The sequence below is a fragment of the Diorhabda sublineata genome, chromosome 2, assembly GCF_026230105.1.
Source record: "Diorhabda sublineata isolate icDioSubl1.1 chromosome 2, icDioSubl1.1, whole genome shotgun sequence".
NCBI classification, from domain to species: domain Eukaryota; kingdom Metazoa; phylum Arthropoda; class Insecta; order Coleoptera; family Chrysomelidae; genus Diorhabda; species Diorhabda sublineata.
The window spans coordinates 17,734,516-17,755,251 of record NC_079475.1 but is presented as its reverse complement, the minus strand read 5'-3'; the positions used below and the strand labels follow the sequence as shown (position 1 = coordinate 17,755,251).

Here is a 20,736-nt window from a genome sequence, read left to right as displayed (position 1 = left end):
AAGTAACATGTCATGTTAGAATTAATACGAATTTTTAATTCTATCTAATAACAACAACAAAATATATATGCCAGAGAAGTTGCATAGCTGGTTACCATTCAACTACAATCCAACTCAAATAACTGATTCAAAGCCTAAACCTACAAATCCTAAAAAAATCATTGGAGAAATAAAAATACACCATCAAATTCATTCTATCCTCTGCTTGACCACAATTCAATGATTCATAGTCAATTACCTCTGAAAATGGTTCAACCTGTCTGCAGATGTTCTTTTATCATTTATTAGTTCTATAATAATGACAGGCTGAAGAGGTGTTAAGTTTTCTAGTGAAGTAACCAACAGATATACAATTTATTAAAGACAATATCTTTCTAAACTGTAACAATGTGTAACTTGATATGCCAAAGGCAATAGCTATGATGCCTTAACTTAATAAAAGAATAATACACAAAGTGGGTTTTTAAATAATGTAGAAAATTGAAGTTTAAATGGATAAAACATTTTTAAACACATGTTTTTGTACATATTTCACGATTCTGAACCAAAGGCCCAAAAATTAAGAGAAATTTTTTAACTATTACAAAGTTCATCTAATTAGAAAACAATTGATCAAAAATTGTGATGCATGTATTTTTTACAACGCCAAAAAATTCATAAAGTTTACGTTTGAGCGATGATGCACATCGTTTGTTTTGAAATCGAAGCCGTAAATTTTTTTTATATTTTCTTCAACTATTGCAAAGGACAATCAATAAGAAACCTATTAACAAGAAATTGTGTCGTAAATATTTTTTCTAACTCCAAAAAGTCATTTTTGGGCTTCAATTTCAAAATTAACCTTGCACTTCAGCTCTCAACTTTATGAATTCATACCATGAATATATTCATGGTAAAAATCCATGGATAACTTCACATTGGTGAATAATTGTGTAATGAACTGTAGGAAACCAAATAATAGATGACTCCAATTACTTATATTATTAACTTGACTCTTATTGATTGGAAAAACTCAAAACTTATCTTGCATGAGAAACTTTAAACATGCAGAGGAATTTGTTACTGGTTTAGTATAAAATCAATTATTCAAATTAAAGACATTTAATAACATGTCTATTGTTATAAGTTTTTTCTTCTATATTTACGGGGTAATAAAATTAGTAAGTATTGTTGTTCAAGTACATACCTTGTGACCTCATCATTAAATAATCTCACACCAGATATAACATAATACATCACTCGTAAACAAACACATAAGCCCTTAGCGTACTTATCCAATTGCCTTTTTAATGGTCTATCTAATTCTAACCAGCATAAGTTACTGTCACTGTTTCTGCTAATATATTGAAGTCCAAAGAATTTTGGTTGATTTAAACTTAGCTTTTGGCATACTACATCCAAGCAATCTTGTCCAGTACTTTCTGAAGACAGAGTACATTCCACAGTAGTTCCATCAAGTATTTCAACAGATATAACAAATAGTGACTTTGAAACTACACTGTAATGTCGGGACTTCTTTAGTTTTAGTTTAAAAGGCATTCTGCATGTTTATAGGAAGCTAAAAAAAGTTTAATTAGACAAAATATCGCTGCGTACACTAAAATAATACACTTACTTTTTTGTAAATGTCAATAATTAAAAATCTAATTCAATATATACGCCTTTTATGACTACTATTATAAACTTATTTACATTCAGTTCACATTTTTGACATAAGAAAAATATTTTTTAACATAGAAGAAAACAGATTTGTTTAATTAATATGTAGAACACCTGCTCTACAAAACATTGTTCTCTTTTCTTCTTTCATTAATCGTCATACCTCTCTCTTTCTTTCAAATAATAGCTTTAAGCAGGTGCATAAAATATAAACAAACGGACGCAATACTTTAATGCTGTCAAATTAATTTTATATCTGAATATATTTGTAAATAACTGCAGATAAATTGAGAATGTCATGATAAAACTTTTATGATAAGTTATGATTAATGACAAAAATATTTTTTAAGATTCTTTATTAGTAATAGGCAACACATAGTACGCAATGGCTAGACACGAAAAATAAACCATATTATTTAATATAACACAGGACCGTACTCAATTCAAATTTGTTTAATTTTGACAAGTCATTCAAATAATAGTGAAAACATACATTGACTGCAATCATCAAAATTGTAAATTATCCTTTTTGTTTGCGACATTATGTAATATTTGAAAAATAGTACTGAATATTGATGAAAAAAGAAATTTATATTGAAAACGACTATTATTCGAGAAAAAAAATTGTCTATGCTATGAAGGGTAGAGGTAAGGAGAACCATATCTGTGTTACAGAAAGTATCCATCAAATTCTTTACATTAGGGAGGCGCTACTATCGCATGAGTGTAAATTTTAAATAAATAGTAGAAATTTAAGAATAAGAACAGAGAAAGAAAGAATTGATAATTGACACTTTCTTACAAATTCACAAAAATTAATTAACATTCAGCGTTATCTCACAGTAGTTTTTCTAGATTATATTTACAAAATTATTTTGTACTACGTGAATAGTTTAGATTTTGTATACCAATATTTAATTAACGACTCTAATAATTTGAAATATAAAATTTTCTAATACTGCATACTTCACTCTATCTAAAATAACTAAGTTCATATGATATCTCGTTCGACAGGAGTGCCATTCTGGTCAATTTTGGATTATAATTTATTTACCATCTACAAACGGTTAGTTTTTAAGCTAAGTCCCCATAAGAGATGGTCCTCCTTACCACTACCCTCCATAAGCTAAGCTGTCACGCTATGAGACGAAATTTTTGAATAAAATACTACCACGCCATCTGTAAGATTAAAATAGAAACTGTCTTGATACAGTGGAGTAATTAATTGACATTAAAAGATTAATCGTTACGTGGATTTCTCATTTGGTAAATGTTGTTAATTTAAAGTCAATAAATTAATTCACAGTTGGATATTGACCGTGAAAGTGACGTTGGGTTAGAGCGTCAAATGAAGTCACGTAATATAATTTTGACAGCAGCTGCCCTATACATAAGAAGGGGTCAAACCAGGACTGCGCAAATTACAGGGGTATATCACTGCTCATTGTGACTTTAAGATACTGGCTAAAGTCATTGCAAAGAGACTGGAAGCATTCTTCAAAATAGCCCCAGGAGATTAACAGTGCGGATTCAGGAGAGGGAGATCAACAACTGATCAAATCTTTACCATTCGTTGCCAGCTGGAAAAGTGCTATGAGCACAATATTTCCGTACACCAGCTAATCATAGATTACAAACCTACGACAGTGTTGATCGATCTTACCTTACAACACCCTGCGTCTTTTTAGCAAACTTATTCGCCTCAGTAGCTGAGACCAAGAGCAAAGTGAAGATAGCGAGGGAGACTTCACGAGAATTGCAAATACGACGAGGTCTCAGGCAAGAAGACACCCTCTCGTGTACCCTCTCCAACCTGACACTGGAACAAGTCATCAGAAATTACGAAGTTAATAGAGGAGGAACTCTACTCAACAGAATAGTGCAGGTTACGCTGATGACATTAATCTCCTCAGTCGAAGGGAGCGTGAGCTGAAGGAAAGCTTCAAGCAGCTGGAAGAGGAATCCTGTAGAGCGAGGCTCACCATTAACGAGTCAAGAACAAATTACAGGGTTATAATAATGACAACTCGATGAAAATAAAAGAACATGTGAAAGCGAGGAATAAAGCATACCTCGTTCTCCAACGACTACTAAACTCACGTTTACCGAATATAGTATAGAGTCCTGGGTCTTGAGCAGCCGTGGGAGCGAAAGATTTTATGCCGAATATATGGATTAGTGTGTGAGCAGAGCTCGTAGTTCATTGCACTTTTCACAACACTAGTAAACAGTAAAAAGTTGAACAATGTTTAGTTTGACGCTGCATCAATTTAAGATGACATTTCCAGTCAAAATTGTACCACGTGACTAAGATAACATCGACCGTCAACACGAAGTTGCACCTACAAATTTCATCAATGAGTTAAGCGTTTTGTAAAATATTCAACCACAGAAAACAAAGTTGTATTCATACATTTATTTTATTTAAAAATCAACAAAATAACGACATAAATTAATAAATATTATTTAATATAATACCTTCTTATGGTAACAAAAAATTATACAACATATGAATAAAATTACATTACAGAAAGACCGACTGCTGTGGCAATGGCTAATATCAGCATAATATAACCGGTGGCATAAACTTCACGAATAGTGAGGAATCTTCCAGAATCCCACAACAGATGACGAATACCATTCCAGAAATGATAAGTCATTGGAAATGCCAACATAAATTTCAACCCACTTAAAACTGGTTTTCCTAATTCCATACATTCGACTGCATCAATATATTCAGATATGGATTCTGGTGCGGCTGCAGCTGTCAAACCAAAAGCAATGGTATAAAATGCTAAGGCCATGCCTAGAAATAAAAAATAATCAAATAAAGTACAACATACATCACATAAATATAATAAATAGAGTCAACGTTCTTATTAAAATATAACAAAATGAGATTTCCTTATACAACATAGTTCAGATATGTATATTGATTTCTAGAGATACTAGTATGTTGTTAAATAAAGGTACTTCTTTATGTGTTCTTTCTAATTTTCAACTAAATGATACTCTAAATAAACCCTTTGAAGGGTAATGCGAGAACTCTGTTTTTTTTAAATATCTGCCTATCGAGTTGGATTAGAGAATTCATATGAGAGTGATTATAAGACATTAAGATAATTCATTTTTTGCCTATGAAATCTTATAAGAGGTATTTATATGAGATGGGATGATATAAAATAAGTTATCCGAAAGTCTGATAATTAGTAAGTATGAAGTATCCTCATACAGGGTGTGAAAATAATACTGCGACAAAAAAATGTTCTCATACGACCCCTCGTTTCTGAATTATATGCCTTTAAAGCTGCAAAAATACAACTTATATTTAAATATATTTTCTAAACTATACATTCGAACATTATGAGTTTTATTGGGACGTATGTATCAGAAGACCAACAGTAATACATAACATAACTATTATCATTTTTGTTCTTATTTTGTTTCTTCAAGTCTTTTTTCACAAATGACATTTGATATTACATTAGTCAATGAATTTAGGGTACATTTCACTTAACATCTTTAATGATTGGGACACTTTTCACAATCCTGAAACTATCTATCATTGCAGTGAAAGTGCAGTTTTATCAGTCCATGTGAAATATTCCAAACTGCACATTTTCTTTAAGTCGTCAAATTGTCCTAGCCTTTAAAATGCAAGATGTGCATCGCATCTTATAACTTTTTTATATTAGTGGAAAAGGAATTGCAGCAATCACTGCCGAGTGTATTGTGAGAGACGTCTAAAAAGAAATGACTTTTTCAAAGTTTTCTCAGCAGAACTCAATTATTAAAGTTAGCTGAACAGCCAATTTCTCAAAAACTTGCACTGCATGAAATTTGGTAATATGGCACATGATTCTGCTATTTGTTTTTTCTATCTGCTCTCTTCAGTGTCATGACTAGCTGAGCATTTGTAATGAATAACTTTGACCAGTACTCTAATGACTTGTTACTGAGAACTGGAGTCACAAGAATTTGACCATAAAAGCATAATTTTGCAATTCTTTATTTAGTAAACGAAATACCAAAATATAAAATATTACCTGTAGCCCTATGTGTAATTGATAAGAGGGAAGTAAGTTGAGGTGCATATATTGTCAAATGAGGAGATTGGGGTCTTCCTAATTTCATGTTACGTTCATCATGACCTTCTTCTTTGGGTGGAGTGATACTTGTTGCCTTTAAAGTTACTGGACGCATCCAAGAAATCATTCCATTTGTATTTTTTAAAAACTGGTTACCATATCCTGGTCTCGCTAACCTGAAAGTTATATAACAATTAAAGAGGAATTAGACTAATTTAATTCGAAAAATAATAGATTAATAGCAGACCTGAAAATTAAAGACATTGTGAAATTAAATACAAATTCTGTTGAAGAAAATTTAAGAAATTCCTGACAAATAAAAATTAGGTGACATTCGACAAGTTCCAACTTCACAACGGTTTTGTTTGTGGGTGCGTTTTGAAAGCATACTCTGATGTCGTTTTCATCCAATAGGAGCAGTTTGCAATCTGTTACTTTGTCATACATCAACGTACTTAAACATATCACATTTTTTTAAATTCGTAGCAGATCAAAGTAGGGGATCAGAATAACTAAAAATAACAAAATAAAATAAAAAATCTTTCTTCTAGTGGTATGTTTTTACAAATAATTTCTGATATTTGAAATTATTGTTTCAATAATTTTCGGTTATAAAACTTAGCAAGCCTTTGATATTATAGTACCTATCAACCAATCCCAGCAATTATTTTGACAAGAGTTCAGCCTTTCAGCGTCACTTTAACGGCGTCGCTTGAGTTCAATTACGAAATACCAAACACTTTAATACGGAGAGTATTTGAATGCTGTGAAGTACTTTATATTATCTTTTAATATAAATCAAAGTAAGTAAATTATTATTTTTCTTATATGTTGCAATATGGTAGACAAACTATTTCTGAAAATAACAGTCCGTGCCTAACATTATGGTACAACCTTGTATGCGTTTGTTGTTTACATCGTAAAACGTGATTAAAGTTTTTTAAACATTCAATTTTAGAATGGTGGGTAAAGGAAAGACTGCTGTAAAACCTGTTGCAGATAGAATGCCGACAGAGTCAACTATAAAAAATAGTTCCAATCGCAGTAAAAGCCCCAATAAACCAAAAAGTCCAGGGAGAAGAAAAAGTACTGAAAGAAATAAAAGTCCCACTCTAAGAAGGAGTCCAGGAAGGGCGAAAAGTACTGAAAGAACAAAAAGTCCAGCTAGACAAAAGAATCCATCCAGATCAAGTCCTGCTAGAACTAATTCGGAGATCATACCTAGACCTCCTACACCAACTAGAACTAGAGTAAGAAGCCCAGCAAGAGTTAAAAGTGCTTCAGTACCCAAAACTTCAACACCAATTCAAACAGCAGTAAAAAGTTCAACAAAAAATATAGAATTACAAACAGATAAAGAAAAAGGTATTTATGCAACACATTCTATTTTATGGATATAAAAGATATTTGTTTATTACCTTTATCTTAAATTTTCATTTATTTATTTTGTTCTAAGTAAATATTATCCTTTTGCTGAAATCGATTGTTAAAGTATTTTTTGATTGACTTTTTTAAATTAGAAATACTAAAAGTTGTGGAATACAGGAAAATTCCTTCATTTGTAATTTTATGTTTACCAATTAGATTGATAAGCTTATTTGATCATGATTATACAATATGGTGATCATAAATAAAGTAATTTTTAAAATAAAACAGCAAATATTCTCATCATGTGACTAAATGATTGGTACCTTAATGCAAAGTAAATTTGTGATCTCATTTGCTCTATAATATTTATTATAGTTCTTCTATAGTTTCAATTGATTTATATATTGTTGGTCTCTAATATCTGAAACCAAAAAAGATTAACAAGATATTTTCAGCAGCAAAGATTGACATTTTAAATCAGATTCACAATTATTTTCAATGTACACTTATATTTACTGAAAAAGCATACACTTACATTTTGCCTGTGTAAATCAGAGTTCTTACCTAATGTCACGGTCATTGTTAGTGTCATCAATAATTAATTTGAGTTCAGTTAAAGTGAAAGTGTACTTAATGCTTTCTCAGTCAAGATTCAGATAGCTTGAAGATGGATGATCTATTTGAAGACTGACAACTCATCTAGATCTTAATGCGAGTACAGTAGCCAGAGTGAAGAAGCGATGGGAACAAGATAAGACTGAGCTGAAAGGTTGGGTCTGGAGGAAGGAAAATTGTCCTGCCCACATATAATACAACAATGGATTCAACAAAAGGATATTGAGACGTTACTGTGGCCTGCAAATTTATGGGGGTTGTTTACAAAGAAATTTTCGTCCCAGAAATGAAGAAGAGCTATAGGAAGCAATTGAAATAGCATGGCAAGACCTTAATTTAAATGGAAATACTTGTTGAAATTTAATTCACTCCGTGCTAAAAAGATTAGAAAAAGTGAGTGAAAAGAATGAGGCTCTAATTCATTACAACTTTGTTTTCCTATATAATATAATAGGGTGTGGGAAGCTTTCTTAATCCTTCTAGTACAGGAGACGGATCTATCTGCCAATCATTGCCAGGTTCTTTACTGAAATCAGATCAGAAAGCAACTGAATTTGCCATTGTAGCATTAACCAATACGATTTGTTTCATTTGTTTCTGTATCCCTGTTTGGTAATAATATCGAAAGACCTTTACCTTCTTTGTTTCATTGTAGATCACTATGAGCATTTTTCCTAATGCCCAAGGAACACAGTTTTTGACCAGGTGTCCATATCAACTCAAGCTCCTCTAGGTCGATTCATAAAGATGGAGTATTTGTTGTTATAGACACAATGGCAAAAAAAGAGTGTTTACTATTAGTGAGTGATGGACGTATTGTAATTCTCAATCATACTTGTAATGCACAAATAGTTTTGAATGGTAAGGATTTACTCAAATCGGTTGGACTGAAAGAGTTAATAATTATGGTATAATTGAAATATTTTGTAAATACTTACCTGACAATTTAATATTTGTAAACATGACAACAAATGTCAAATAAATTTACACAGCTAAAAAATTGCAAAAATAGGTCCCAAAACTTATATACTATTTCAATGAACAGAAGTGTACTTTCACTTGGGTTGGAAGAAAACTTATTTATCGTAATGTAAATATTCCAAAGTAGCAGTGTGTAAATTAATTTTTGTCAGTCTACTCCAGCTATTTGAATGTATCCTTGCATCGGATATGTAATTAACATCTTTTTAAAGTTCTAGTTAATCAGATTCCTGAAATTTTTCTTTCTTTCACACTAACATTATATAAAAATGAATTTTCAAACATTATTTTCTTTCAATATGTCAATTAAATGAATGAGCCTCAAAGTAAGAAAAATTCTAAATATAAGATACATATTAAATGTCAAATGTAAAACTTTTAAATCAAGCCTGAAAAGTATGTACTTGTGATAAAAAATTCATTTTCACGTGGAAATTATAGTAATATTTCAACTATTGCTGCCGAAGGGAAGTTTTCTAATCAAAATAAAAAATTGGGATTACAAAATACATCAAGTGTTTTAAAATGGAAAAAGATTTGATGTGTTTTAAGTACCTCAACATTTTGTGGTGTGATTGGGGATTCACTGAAACAATGAAACAAAGTTAAGAAAATAATGTAATAAAAAGGCTCAAATTTACACATATGATGTAGATAAAAATATATAATTAGCTAATCAGTTTCTATATCACCATTTCTTGATAATTAGTTAACTAGAGAGTAAGTTCGTGAATCTATGTCGCTAACACTTTGGCCTATTTATCTATCGTGTACCCCAGACTGTTCACCAGTCAGGCAGCAACGACTTTGCAAAGTGAGCTACTTGTCTGGGAGCTATAAAGCTTACCTCTTTTGGCTATAAAAAGCTTGAATGTAAATACCGTTTTCTTTGTTTACCGAAGGCCTTGCACTCACAAAGGAGATATTCGGCGGTTTTCTTTGGTTTCTTACAGGTGCGACATGAACTGTTGGGAATTTCTCCAATTTTCTTCAGGTGGTATTTCAATGGACAGTGTCCAGGAAGCATACTAATAACTCTTCTTAGCTTGTCTTTTTTTAATGAAAAGGCCTTTTCAGACCAATTGGTGGAATGGGAAAGAAATCTTTTCCATTGTTTCATACCAGGGGTCTTTTTCCATCTTTCTGGTTTCTTCTCGTTTTCCTACTTCTTTATGATCATGACTTTATGGCTTTTCGAATAACCTATAAAATATTGTGGCCCTATGATAGGAATTATCCTGCCTTTTATCTCCAGATGATCAGGATATTCATTGCCGTGTACTTCAGTGTGGCCAGGTACCAACATAAGAGTAACAAATATTCTATGCAGTTAGGATAGCGAGCTTGATTCCTGGGCTGTATATTCCTGTCCCTACTGGTCTATTCTCTGTTTTCGAGTCATCAGTGTAGAATACTAATGAGCCTCATGTGAATACAATCTCTGCATTTGTCCATTTATCTTGGATAATACATTATTATTGTGTTGACAAAAATTTTTTCTACATATTTCACATCCTTAAAAATTAATGAAGAATTTAAATAACAATTCCTTTTCAATTTGTTAAGGAACTGAAGATGTTCGACCAAAAAAACAGAAGATCATTATTGATACAGACACCGATTCAGACAATGCTAGTGTCCCTGAAATTAAAGAAAAGCCAAAAGCTGCGGTTCGTGGTAGAACTAGACGTATTGATATAGAAAGTACAGCAGTTGAGGTATGTGTACCATAAATCAGATTTGTTTTGATCACTATTGAGTTTCTAATGTTAATTTTTTTGTTGCTTTATATTTTCAGGATGTGAAAAAATCCAGTAATTCGGAGTCTATTGATGCCCTTAGCACTATTCGCCGATTTACTAGATCATCACAAAACAGAGAAATTGAGAAGGTGATGCACCTCAAACATTTCGATTCTCTAACTGTCATCAAACGTTTGGGTGAATTTTCTGATGAGGATGAACTGAATGAGAAAAAATCTCAAAGAGAATTGAAGGAATATACAGGAAATAAAAAATTCGACGAATGTGGAGGATTATATGGTGCCTTATTTTTAATCCCGGCAGTACCGTTGAGTCTGATAATGTTGTACACTTTTTGTACTCAGGCTGATTGTTCTTTTTCCAATCTATCAAAATTGAATGTTTTGAAATCTTACACGACTTATTTTGATGCTAAATCATATCTTGGAATTGTAGCTTATTTTACACTGCTGGCTATTTTAACAGCTATACCAGCTGGTGGTGTCAAAGTAAATGGACCGCCAAATAAAAGTGGCAAATTCGAATACCGCTTGAATGGATTACTTAGCTGCTTAACATTACTTATCATATCAGCTGCATTACTGTTTAAAAAAATTGATGTTGCAAATTATTTGGTTAACCATGTTTCTCAGTTTTTAGTTGGTTCTATTATTCTTGGTATTGGCGCTTCTGTTTTAGCCTATATTAGAAGTTTTTATGTTCCAGTTAGTGCTCTCAATTCATTTGCAGTTGGAAAAAATGGATTATATGGTTTTTTTATCGGCAGAGAAATAAATCCTAGATTATTTTCTGTTGTTGATTTGAAATTGTTATTCTTCAGAGCATCTCTTATTGGTACGGTAAGTGTCATAACAATCTAATTAAAAGAGTTGAAATGTAATTAATACATGTTTAATTCAATGATTTAAAGTGGGATTTTACTTGTAACCTCTTTATGGTTTAAAATCAATATTTTTCTAGAGGTAAAACAACTAGTATTCAGGCTATGTACCATGATGAATAATGAACTATGAAAATTGTAATAATGGTGTTTGGCTCCATTATTGATTCATATTATCCTCAAGACGTGCAGTCAAAAGGAAAAAATTCCTCAAAATTTTGTTGGGAAAATATTGAGAAATATGTGTGGTGTAAGTAGAATCCCACCTTAATGCACATTGACTATATAGTTGTTCTTACCCCTGTAACTATTTATTGTTTGAAAACCCTGAAAGAACATTCTACAGAGAAATAGATTGGCTGTAAAAGCACCTGATGACATAATTTAGAAATACGTCTGATGGGTCCATGAATTCTTATAACTATCTGTTTAAATTATTTAGCAAGTTTCTTGTTTTTCATTACTAGACTCTAATTTGCAAAATAAGCTTTGTTACCTGTTAGCATTCATTTAGCAATTGCAATAGTTAGTTTTAGCTTTAAATATTTTTTTATTTATGTGAGGGTCTTCTAATTTGTCTTCTGTTGTCCTCTGCAGTTATACACTGTTTTTTCTGGTGAATGATTAGTCAGAACTCTTTTTTTGAATTCTTCAAATATTGTAAAATCATGAAACAATAATGCTATGTTATATCTAAAACTGTTTAAATACTTTTAAGTACATTGATATGCGTCCTATTAGTGATGTATTCAGCTTTTGTCTGTATTGTTCTGTATTATAAATGAAATAAATAAGCAAATTTCTAATTTACAATTATTACATAATATAAATGAAATAAAAAGTATGTTTATACAAACACTGTTCACTAATAATTGTAAAACATTTTAATTTTCAGGTACTTCTTGATCTAGCATTTGTCTACAATAATCTCGATCCTCAGTATAGAATTGTAAATTCGGAGAGTACTTTTACAATCACTCCAAAACTTTCATCTATTCAACCAACTTTACTTATTTTCACTATTCTACATGTCTATTATTTTTTGGATTCCCTAATCTTTGAATCCTCGTGGTTGACTTCTTTCACTCATCAACAAGAAGGTTTTGGATATTTATTGGTACTGTCTTACTGCATCTCTCCATTCTTAAATGCTTTATTGATTAAATATGTGGTGGAAAACAATGTGGAACTTGCCTGGTGGAAGCTATTGTTGTCTCTTGTGGTATATGCTGCTGGATTACTCTTGTATAGAAAAAGCAATAATCAAAAAGATGCCTTCAGGAAAAATCCTTATAGTCCTTTCATAGCAAGTAAGTATACATAAATCGCATTTCTTACATTAATACATAACATTCTTACATAATTGTGTAGCTTTTTTTGGAATCCAGTTAATATGTATTTTTGAATGTGACATTCTATAAATTTTTTTCATTTTAGAAATATCTTTTATTCTATTTTTCAAAAACACACAAGTTGAAATGATACAGTTACAGCTATTCTTAATTGTATAAATAACTATAATTCCCTAGATTTGTTAGTTGGTTTATATTTACGAAACGATAATGCGATCACAATACCAAAACACCAGAAAACATGGAAAGCAGACCATCATACAACAGAGACATTTCATTCCACTTGGAAAAATTTAGATTATTTTCATTTTTGTAATGTCTTGAGACTCGGCATGTACTCCAAAGGATCTATTGTATCCCTTTTTCTTGTTATGGCAAAAGATACTCAGTGTTTATAGGTGATCTATCAATCCAATTGCTCTTAGAAATTTCTTCAACTTTTATTTCATAAGTTCCCAGGAGTAAGCCTGTGAAGTTATGTAGTCTCTCACACTTCCTACTTTAAATAATTGTTTTTAAATTCTTCTGTACATTTTTTATTTAATAATTATATAAATGAATTACATTCATCTAATTTCACTTTGAAACAGGGATCAACGACTTTATTGAAACTTTGAAATACTTCCACGTATTTCAAACAATTTAGTGAGTCTCTTTTCAATATTTCTATTTTATTAAGCAACACTTTGCATGAATTTCCCTTGAAAGCTGGAGAGTCATGTATTATCTCACTACATGCACTTGCCCACTAAAGCATCTGCTTCAAACTCTCAAAGTATGTGTTTTTTAATGTATTCACAACACCTAAAAGTAGGTGAAGCTCAAGCGAGGGAATGATGTAGAGAAATAATCTATCGTCATTAGTATCAAATATTGGTGGATGAATACAATTCCTACATTTCTGAGCTTTTTTTGTCTGTTTCTGCTTCAATCCAGTCTAGATCATCTATTGTCGTTTCTTCAATTGGGCTATAAGGGCCTAGTTCACCTTTTTTAGCTTAACACCACGTACAAAGATAGCAACTTGTGTCATAATGCCGACTAGAATATTTGCCAACATTAGATCTGTAGTAATCGTTCCATTCCACCAAAGTTATCGATCGACAATTTTAACCGCAACTTCGAAGTATTTGGGTAATTTTCTTGTGTACTCGTTGCTAAAGCTAAGATGAATAACTGCTTCACACCAGAAGCTTTATATTTTTTTGATGTTATTCTTTCACTATACTTCTGACGTTGAGTTCGTTTCCACTGATTCATTTATCTCTAAACACTTGATGGTCACACATACTTTCAAAAAACCACGTCCTCCATCTATACCGAACTTCAAATGAGTATTTGGTATTTCTCGCTTAGCTTGAACAATAGCTATTAAATCTTCAAAGTTAGGGCAGTAAACTAGAATTTCTTCAGATATCTTTTGGCTGTTGTTCAAATTTACTTTTTCAGCTGCGAAAAATTTATCGGAGTCATTATTATGCTGCATAAGTTCTCTTTTCAAATTAGGTTGAATAATTTTTCTATTTTTAGAAGCTACTCGAACAGCATGAGCTATTGCAAAAATAGTTCTCAGGCTGAGATTACATAAGGTTTTTTTTTTGAAAAAAAATCTTCAAGTAAATATTGATTGAGAAGTCTTTTTACCTTTGTGGATGTAAGGCGCATGTGGAGTCAAGCTACAGTGTTGTATCATATTTCTAAACTATCCCTCATTCTTTTCTGACCATAACTTTTTGTTGTCTTATCCCATTCCATTTGATTTTTATTTTTTTGTCATCATTCTATACTTTTCTTGGTCTTTTTGTTTGTTTCTTCTTTGCGTTTTTTGCATTGTAAACTCTTCTAACAATTTTGTCTTCTTGTAACGTCTTCTATGTAAGTGTCTATTTTGTTCTTAGATTTTTCCTGTATGTATCTTATTTCTTTGACTTTTTGTTGTGATCCATACTTTTATTTCATAAGTGAGTATAGGAGAAACCACTCTTGTAAAAATTCACAGGGGGTCTCAAATGAAAAATACTCTAGCTGTGTGTGTTTTGGAAGTCTTTAATATATGACGGTACTTTATATCATAATTAAGCAATTGTATATTTGCATCACAGTGAAAAGAGTTTTGATGTTATGTAAGAAAGTAGTTAGTGCATAGTATACATACCATTTGTGATCGTCAAGTTAAAGTACATACATTTAATAAAGCTTTTACATTAAAGCTAAAGCTATAAAATATCTAGGAAAATCATAAGTATATTATTTTTCTTTTAGATTTGGAAACGATACCAACAACCCAAGGAAAAAAGTTATTGGCATCAGGTTTATGGGGTATCGTCAGACATCCAAATTATTTGGGTGATATAATCATGCATATTTCTTGGTTACCTTTTGTTTTTTCATTATTACCATCGCTTCCCATAATATTGACGATATTGATTTTGGTTCATCGTTCACTAAGAGATAACCACCATTGCAAACAGAAGTATGGAGCTGCATGGGATAGATATCGCAACAAAGTTAGATACTTGTTGTTGCCAAAAGTTTATTAAGAAAGTTAAATGTGCTGTTGTCATTTTTGATATATAATTATTAGAAAATATGCACCCATAAGTAAATGGAATATTTTTGATAAAATCATATATATATTTATGTGCATGTCATTTTTTTAAGATTGTAGATTTTATTCATATTCCATTTATATTATAAAAAAAATTTTTATATTTTCGGACATATCTATGTAAATTACAAAAATGTACAATTCAAAAATTTCAATTATGAAACTAGAATAAAATTATCAACAATTGTTAAATAAGCAAAAAAGCTCTCTTTGATAAATTATTAAGTAATTATGGCGATATGACAATGGTTAATTTCTCTATGGCTCTAGAGATCACATTTTAATAAACGACGTTAAATTTTAGCTTTTAACAATTAGAAGTGATCCCTCTAGTGTCTTTTTATCCCAAATTAGATACAATCCAATTAAACTATCATTCAAAATCTTATTGCTATTTAAAGTATTTGGACATTTGGTAATAATATATATATATATATATATATATATATATATATATATATATATATATATATATATATATATATATATATATATATTTATTCTTTATTACAAACTATCAAAGAATTATTTCAAAATTTATAATAATAAAACTCATACATTGTGTGCTAGGATTTCTAAGAATCTTTTGACAATCACTTTTAGATACTTCCTTAATTTATAATGACCAGCTAGAGTAGTTTTCAATAGCAAATCTCATTCAAAATTAGAGATGTATCGAATGTAATTTACCTGATTATACATTATTTAGTCAACTACTATGTTGTATCTTATACATGCTTTTTTTCATTAATACTTTTTAAACAAAATTTCCTGTAATGCATTGTTGCAATAAGTCAACTTTATACAAACTGCTTTACAAAAGTTTAGAAAGTTCATAATTCTATAATTGTGTTTATAAAATTACGATTTTTGTCTAACATGTGTTTATAAATGTTAATGTGTGTTACAAAATGCAAAAATGCAAGAGTTGTAACAGGCAAAGGCTTAAAATTTTTAATATCATTGATACTAATGTCAATAATTATACTACTTTTACCTACCTTACCCCAAACCATGCATCATGTTTTCTATTTCTGCATTTGTATTAGATTCCAAAGGCACTTTATATTTCAGAATGCTCCAATTATTAATAATCCAATGTTATTAATAAATCATATCTATCTACTCAAATCTTGGTATATCAATGTTTTCAATTATAGAAAATAAAAGTAGTCTTAACCAATTTGTTTTGGTAAAAGCTGTTTTAAGTTCTTACAGTATCTGTGGGATGGTCCCAGGCATGTTCAAAGAGTCTGCCTACTATTGCACGCTATGGTCGAGCATTATCGAGGAAAGTTAGTTCAACAACAGTATGAAATAAACGCTTAACATGTACGGAAATCCGTCCAGTCATGTTTCCATCAAGCACCAACAATTCTGTGAGATTCCTTAAACAGCAACTATACAATATCTGAACTGTGGACAGGAGCTCAATTCAACATACAAATTCACTTGTTCATTAGCCCATCAATTTGTGTAGAAAAAACTCTTCTCAATTGTCATCGTGATCATAAGTTAACTGTATGTAGTATTAGACACACTGTTTTTATCGAAACCAAGTCGCCAGAAGCATTCGAAAATGCTGTTGCATGATTTGAAAACTAATCAATGGTCTCATGCGGGTAGATAATCATAAAACGATCTTGGGCGAGAGCGGCAATTCTTGGTTGCTCATTTTTAGGTTTTTCTGTCACAACTTCAGTGGATTTATGTCTACAGAGAAACTGTTAAATGATACTTTCAGCAAGTTGATTATTTTCAATATAAATCCAATATTTATTAACTTCTTTGACTCCTGTAGAGATTATTTTTTAAACTGGTATTTTCATCAATTCATTTGAAATATGGAAATAGGTATTTTTTTTTATATTCGCGAATCTAATGAGGTTTTGAATTATTGTTTAATCGCATTTTTTAATAAAATTACAAGGTCCAAAATATATGCATACTAAAATATGACAATAATTTAAAATTTTTAACAACAGCGTAATTTTTGGACATAATTATAATATATGTTTCTATGAAAATATATCGTTTTGTATTAACATTTAAAGATGATTTGTACATTTTAACTTGTAAATGTTATGTATAGGGTGATTTTCAAAATCTAATCAACTCTATTTACATCACTATGATTATGTTTATCCATACGATTTTTTAATACCTAGTTTGTATTTTAATCAGTTGATATGATGCTGAATCACCTGTTTATTTTATTTGAAAAGAGCATTTTGAGTACAATTTTTTCTCATCTTTTCATGTTCATCTATTAAATCTGAAGTGGACTTACTTTTTTCTCTCTTTCTTTTTTTATTATATTAAGATTAATACCGCTAGGATTGTTTTATCTTATATATTTATATAGTTTAGATATAAAATTAAATAAATTTCTATTTTAATATAGTTTTAATAGATTAATCTCAAAGATAAAGTTTATTGATTTTAATTTAGATATTTATGATTGTGTAATATTTACACAGAGTAATTGTGTTTATATATGTTGCAATGTAAAATATACATTGTGTATCACGACTACAACCCATTATAGCCCGGAAAAAAAATTATTGGTGGTCAATTGGTCCTTTAAAAATTCATTGTTATCACTGTTCTTTTAAATTTATTAGTTATTAAAATATAACGCAATGGACACATTTCTCAAACTGGATGATGTTTTCTTATATTAAATCCACATATTTTGTTTAGACATTTGCCATTTGCTTTTTTAGCTTTCAATGCATTATTATCTTTTTATCTATATTTAAATTTAAATATTTACCATTTGCTTTTTTTAGTTCTGATTGCTTTATTTCAACTATATTGAAATTCTACGTTTTGTTTAAGATTGTGACAATTAGCGCAATTTTCTCCATCCACAACTTGTCATCCAATTCCAGAATTTTAAGGAATTCAAACTAGTTTCAAGGAGGTGAAATTTTCTCTCCTACAAGTTTCTTATTAATGTATTTTTTCTATCTACTTGATATGGTGAGGTATTCTGGAACTAGGTGAACTGAAGTTTATTTCTGCTTCCTGTATCTACATATCTACGTTATTGCTTACATCCCAATACTTTTAGAATACCATGGTAAGAAAGTTCTATATAATACATACCGATTTCAAAGCATTCTTTAAGAAGAGAATCCAAGAAAAATCGCAAGGAATAGCAAATCAGAACCAACACGAACCTTACGAAACCGTTAAAAATTATCACGATTATAACTCTAACAATATAAATAGAAGTGAACAAGTGATCCTCTCCCTCTAAGAATCGGACATACTCGTATCACACATGACTACCAACAAGCGGAAAATTACAAACCAATATGCGAGATGTGCAATAGTGAATGTGAAACACCTCTTAATTGACTTAAAAATATGACAACGAACGAAAAATGAATCAACTACCACTTTTACTGGAAAAGCTACTTCAAATAGACTCAACTTATGAACTACCTGAAAGACTACAAACTAAGTAATCAAACCTAGATTTAACGATTGAATGTTTCAAATCTCGCTAATAACCCTGCATGGTTGATGTGTAAAAAAATTTCTCAACGTTGAAGTTTTACAGTGATCCTGCTAGAGTATTTCTATTCTGAAATTATTTCTGATAAAAGCACATTCCTACATGATTCCTTCATTTTCTTTAATAACTTTATAACGACCAGTAGCTCATACTAAAGAGATTTGTTATTTTTTCTCATTTTCTCGAGTTTTCTTCAGTTTTGAGTCGATTACATGGGAGTTTTTTAATAATTACTTGATCAGAATCGATCGCTATATCACATTACTGAGAGTTGGTATCAGACCAAAACTTTACTACTTCTATTTAATAATATTTCTTTTTGAAAGTTTGGGTGACGTATTCCCTTCTTATTTTATATTGTTTCTGTTTTGAATATATTGATGTTTATCAAAAAATGTATTCTCTTGGAATATTGAAATGCAACACTTAAGATATTTGTAGTCAATTTCTTGTCGCTTTGAACATAGTTTGTTGATAGTTTCAGGATCACATTTCAAAAATCCACGTTTCTTTTTAGACTGTGATCGAACATAGAAAATATGGTCAATTTTGGATCACTGTTGAACTTATGACTACTATTTTCAAATCGTGTATACCAGAATCTCTCACCTTCATAAACTTAGCTCTCCTTATATTATAGTTTCTTTATATTTATACAAAATAACTACAAAAACGGCTATTAGAACAAACAAATAATTAGCACGAATTTAATTGTATCAAAATAAGAAAATGTACATTTGTTACTTTTAATAGACAGCGTTACGGTGATGAAAAGTAAATTAAATCTTAATTTTGATATATATAGATAAAAAATATTTATGGATATTTATATAAAATGATGCAATTTTATTTTTCAAGGACAACTAAGGGCATATGGTTGTAATACACCCTGTATATGAACGATGTAAAGTTAAGGTACAGATAGTCTTGCTCATAAAATATGCTTAAAATACATTTTCTTGTGCTTAGTGCGGTCAGATATATGTCATTTAATTGCCCATCTGTTAGTATTCCAGTACAAAGGGTAGAAAATGGTAAACAAGTTATCCTCTTCACAGAATTGAATATATAATTTTGTTTGCTATACAATGTGTCCAAGAACTTCTGTTATCAAGAAAGAAAATAACAGTTTTCGGCCCGTGATTGGTTAACTGTACGAGAATAAGTACTACATTTGCTATATTAGCATACTTAATAAGCAAACCCGTTCAGAAGCGCATTCAAAGAATGCCTAGAAATCGCACGATAGTCGATTGCTTTATTTGTTAGATTTGAGCATGTCTATTTGTACCTTTATGTTTCTTAACTTTTTGGTATGCATAAATTTGGTTATAGAATTTAAGAAATAGTGCCTCAATTAGCAGTAGTACATAAGATCCGTTCAAATGTATGCACTAATATATTACTGTTCCAATTAAGAAAATTATTCACTATCACTCCTGCAGAATACAAACAAGGGTTATTGCGGATTCAGTTTTTTTATTCGTCAAATGGTGCTGATATCAATAAATTACTTCATCCTTCGTTTTATATTGATTTATGAAAAGAAACATTGGATTTGCTTGTACGAAAAGGGATCTAAGCTCGTAGATCTTTTCTTTTTAATATATTTGAAAACTTTGTTGGATAGCCAGTTTATTTAATTTTACGGAATAGTATTGTGAGTCGAAAGATTTTCAGCTCCTCAACTAAATTGGAGTTGTGCTATCATTAACTGTTTTGTCTTATCAGATCCTTCCGGTTGATGTAAGTAAATATAGGACTTTTTGAAGCAAATTCTTCAAAGGGAAATCTTTCCGTCCCGTCATAATGTCATGCTTTACAATAGGTAAGGAATGTCCAGATGTCACACCAAATACAAGAGCTCCTAAATACCTAACAGTGGTTATGAGTGAA

General features: G+C 30.6%; 3 protein-coding genes across 5 annotated transcripts in view; 1 reads left to right on the top strand and 2 right to left on the bottom strand.

Annotated features, from left to right (window-relative positions):
* Nucleotides 1–1,905, bottom strand: part of LOC130453190 (tyrosine-protein phosphatase non-receptor type 14) — a 29,164-nt gene extending 27,259 nt beyond the window's left edge. The window contains exons 1-2 of one of the 2 annotated variants that reach the window (XM_056792808.1): nucleotides 1,616–1,905; nucleotides 1,187–1,558 (exon numbers count right to left, since the gene is read on the bottom strand). In XM_056792808.1, coding sequence (XP_056648786.1) covers nucleotides 1,187–1,539 — 353 coding nt within the window. In that variant the 5' untranslated portion in view covers nucleotides 1,540–1,558; nucleotides 1,616–1,905. The remainder of the gene's footprint in view (nucleotides 1–1,186; nucleotides 1,559–1,615) is intronic. The other variant, XM_056792807.1, reaches the window with a different exon arrangement.
* A 2,155-nt stretch (nucleotides 1,906–4,060) lies between these two features.
* Nucleotides 4,061–6,194, bottom strand: LOC130452982 (succinate dehydrogenase cytochrome b560 subunit, mitochondrial-like). The gene is made up of 3 exons (XM_056792544.1): nucleotides 5,995–6,194; nucleotides 5,706–5,923; nucleotides 4,061–4,465 (listed from the first exon to the last, which is right to left on the bottom strand). Exons 1-3 carry the CDS (start codon nucleotides 6,192–6,194, stop codon nucleotides 4,179–4,181), a joined length of 705 nt encoding a protein of 234 aa, XP_056648522.1. The 3' UTR covers nucleotides 4,061–4,178.
* A 14-nt stretch (nucleotides 6,195–6,208) lies between these two features.
* On the top strand, nucleotides 6,209–15,710 carry LOC130452981 (delta(14)-sterol reductase LBR). Of its 2 annotated transcripts, none has more exons than XM_056792542.1 (6): nucleotides 6,209–6,550; nucleotides 6,706–7,112; nucleotides 10,278–10,429; nucleotides 10,510–11,313; nucleotides 12,250–12,664; nucleotides 14,969–15,710. In XM_056792542.1, the coding sequence occupies exons 2-6, from the start codon at nucleotides 6,707–6,709 to the stop codon at nucleotides 15,244–15,246; spliced, it is 2,055 nt and encodes a 684-aa protein (XP_056648520.1). In that variant the 5' UTR covers nucleotides 6,209–6,550; nucleotide 6,706; the 3' UTR covers nucleotides 15,247–15,710. The 2 variants fall into 2 exon arrangements, with proteins under 2 accessions (XP_056648520.1, XP_056648521.1); XM_056792543.1 differs by having other exon boundaries at nucleotides 6,235–6,550; nucleotides 6,747–7,112.
* Nucleotides 15,711–20,736: the final 5,026 nt, after the last annotated feature.

Coding starts and splice junctions, on each gene's coding strand:
- LOC130452982 (XM_056792544.1), bottom strand. CDS start 6,194: ATGTATGACAAAGTAACAGATTGCAAACTGCTCCTATTGGATGAAAAC. Junction 5,924..5,994: donor ACAATGTCTTTAATTTTCAG/GTCTGCTATTAA, acceptor TATAACTTTCAG/GTTAGCGAGACCAGGATATG. Junction 4,466..5,705: donor AATTACACATAGGGCTACAG/GTAATATTTTAT, acceptor TTTTATTTCTAG/GCATGGCCTTAGCATTTTAT.
- LOC130452981 (XM_056792542.1), top strand. CDS start 6,707: ATGGTGGGTAAAGGAAAGACTGCTGTAAAACCTGTTGCAGATAGAATG. Junction 11,314..12,249: donor GAGCATCTCTTATTGGTACG/GTAAGTGTCATA, acceptor TTTAATTTTCAG/GTACTTCTTGATCTAGCATT. Junction 12,665..14,968: donor TTATAGTCCTTTCATAGCAA/GTAAGTATACAT, acceptor TTTTTCTTTTAG/ATTTGGAAACGATACCAACA.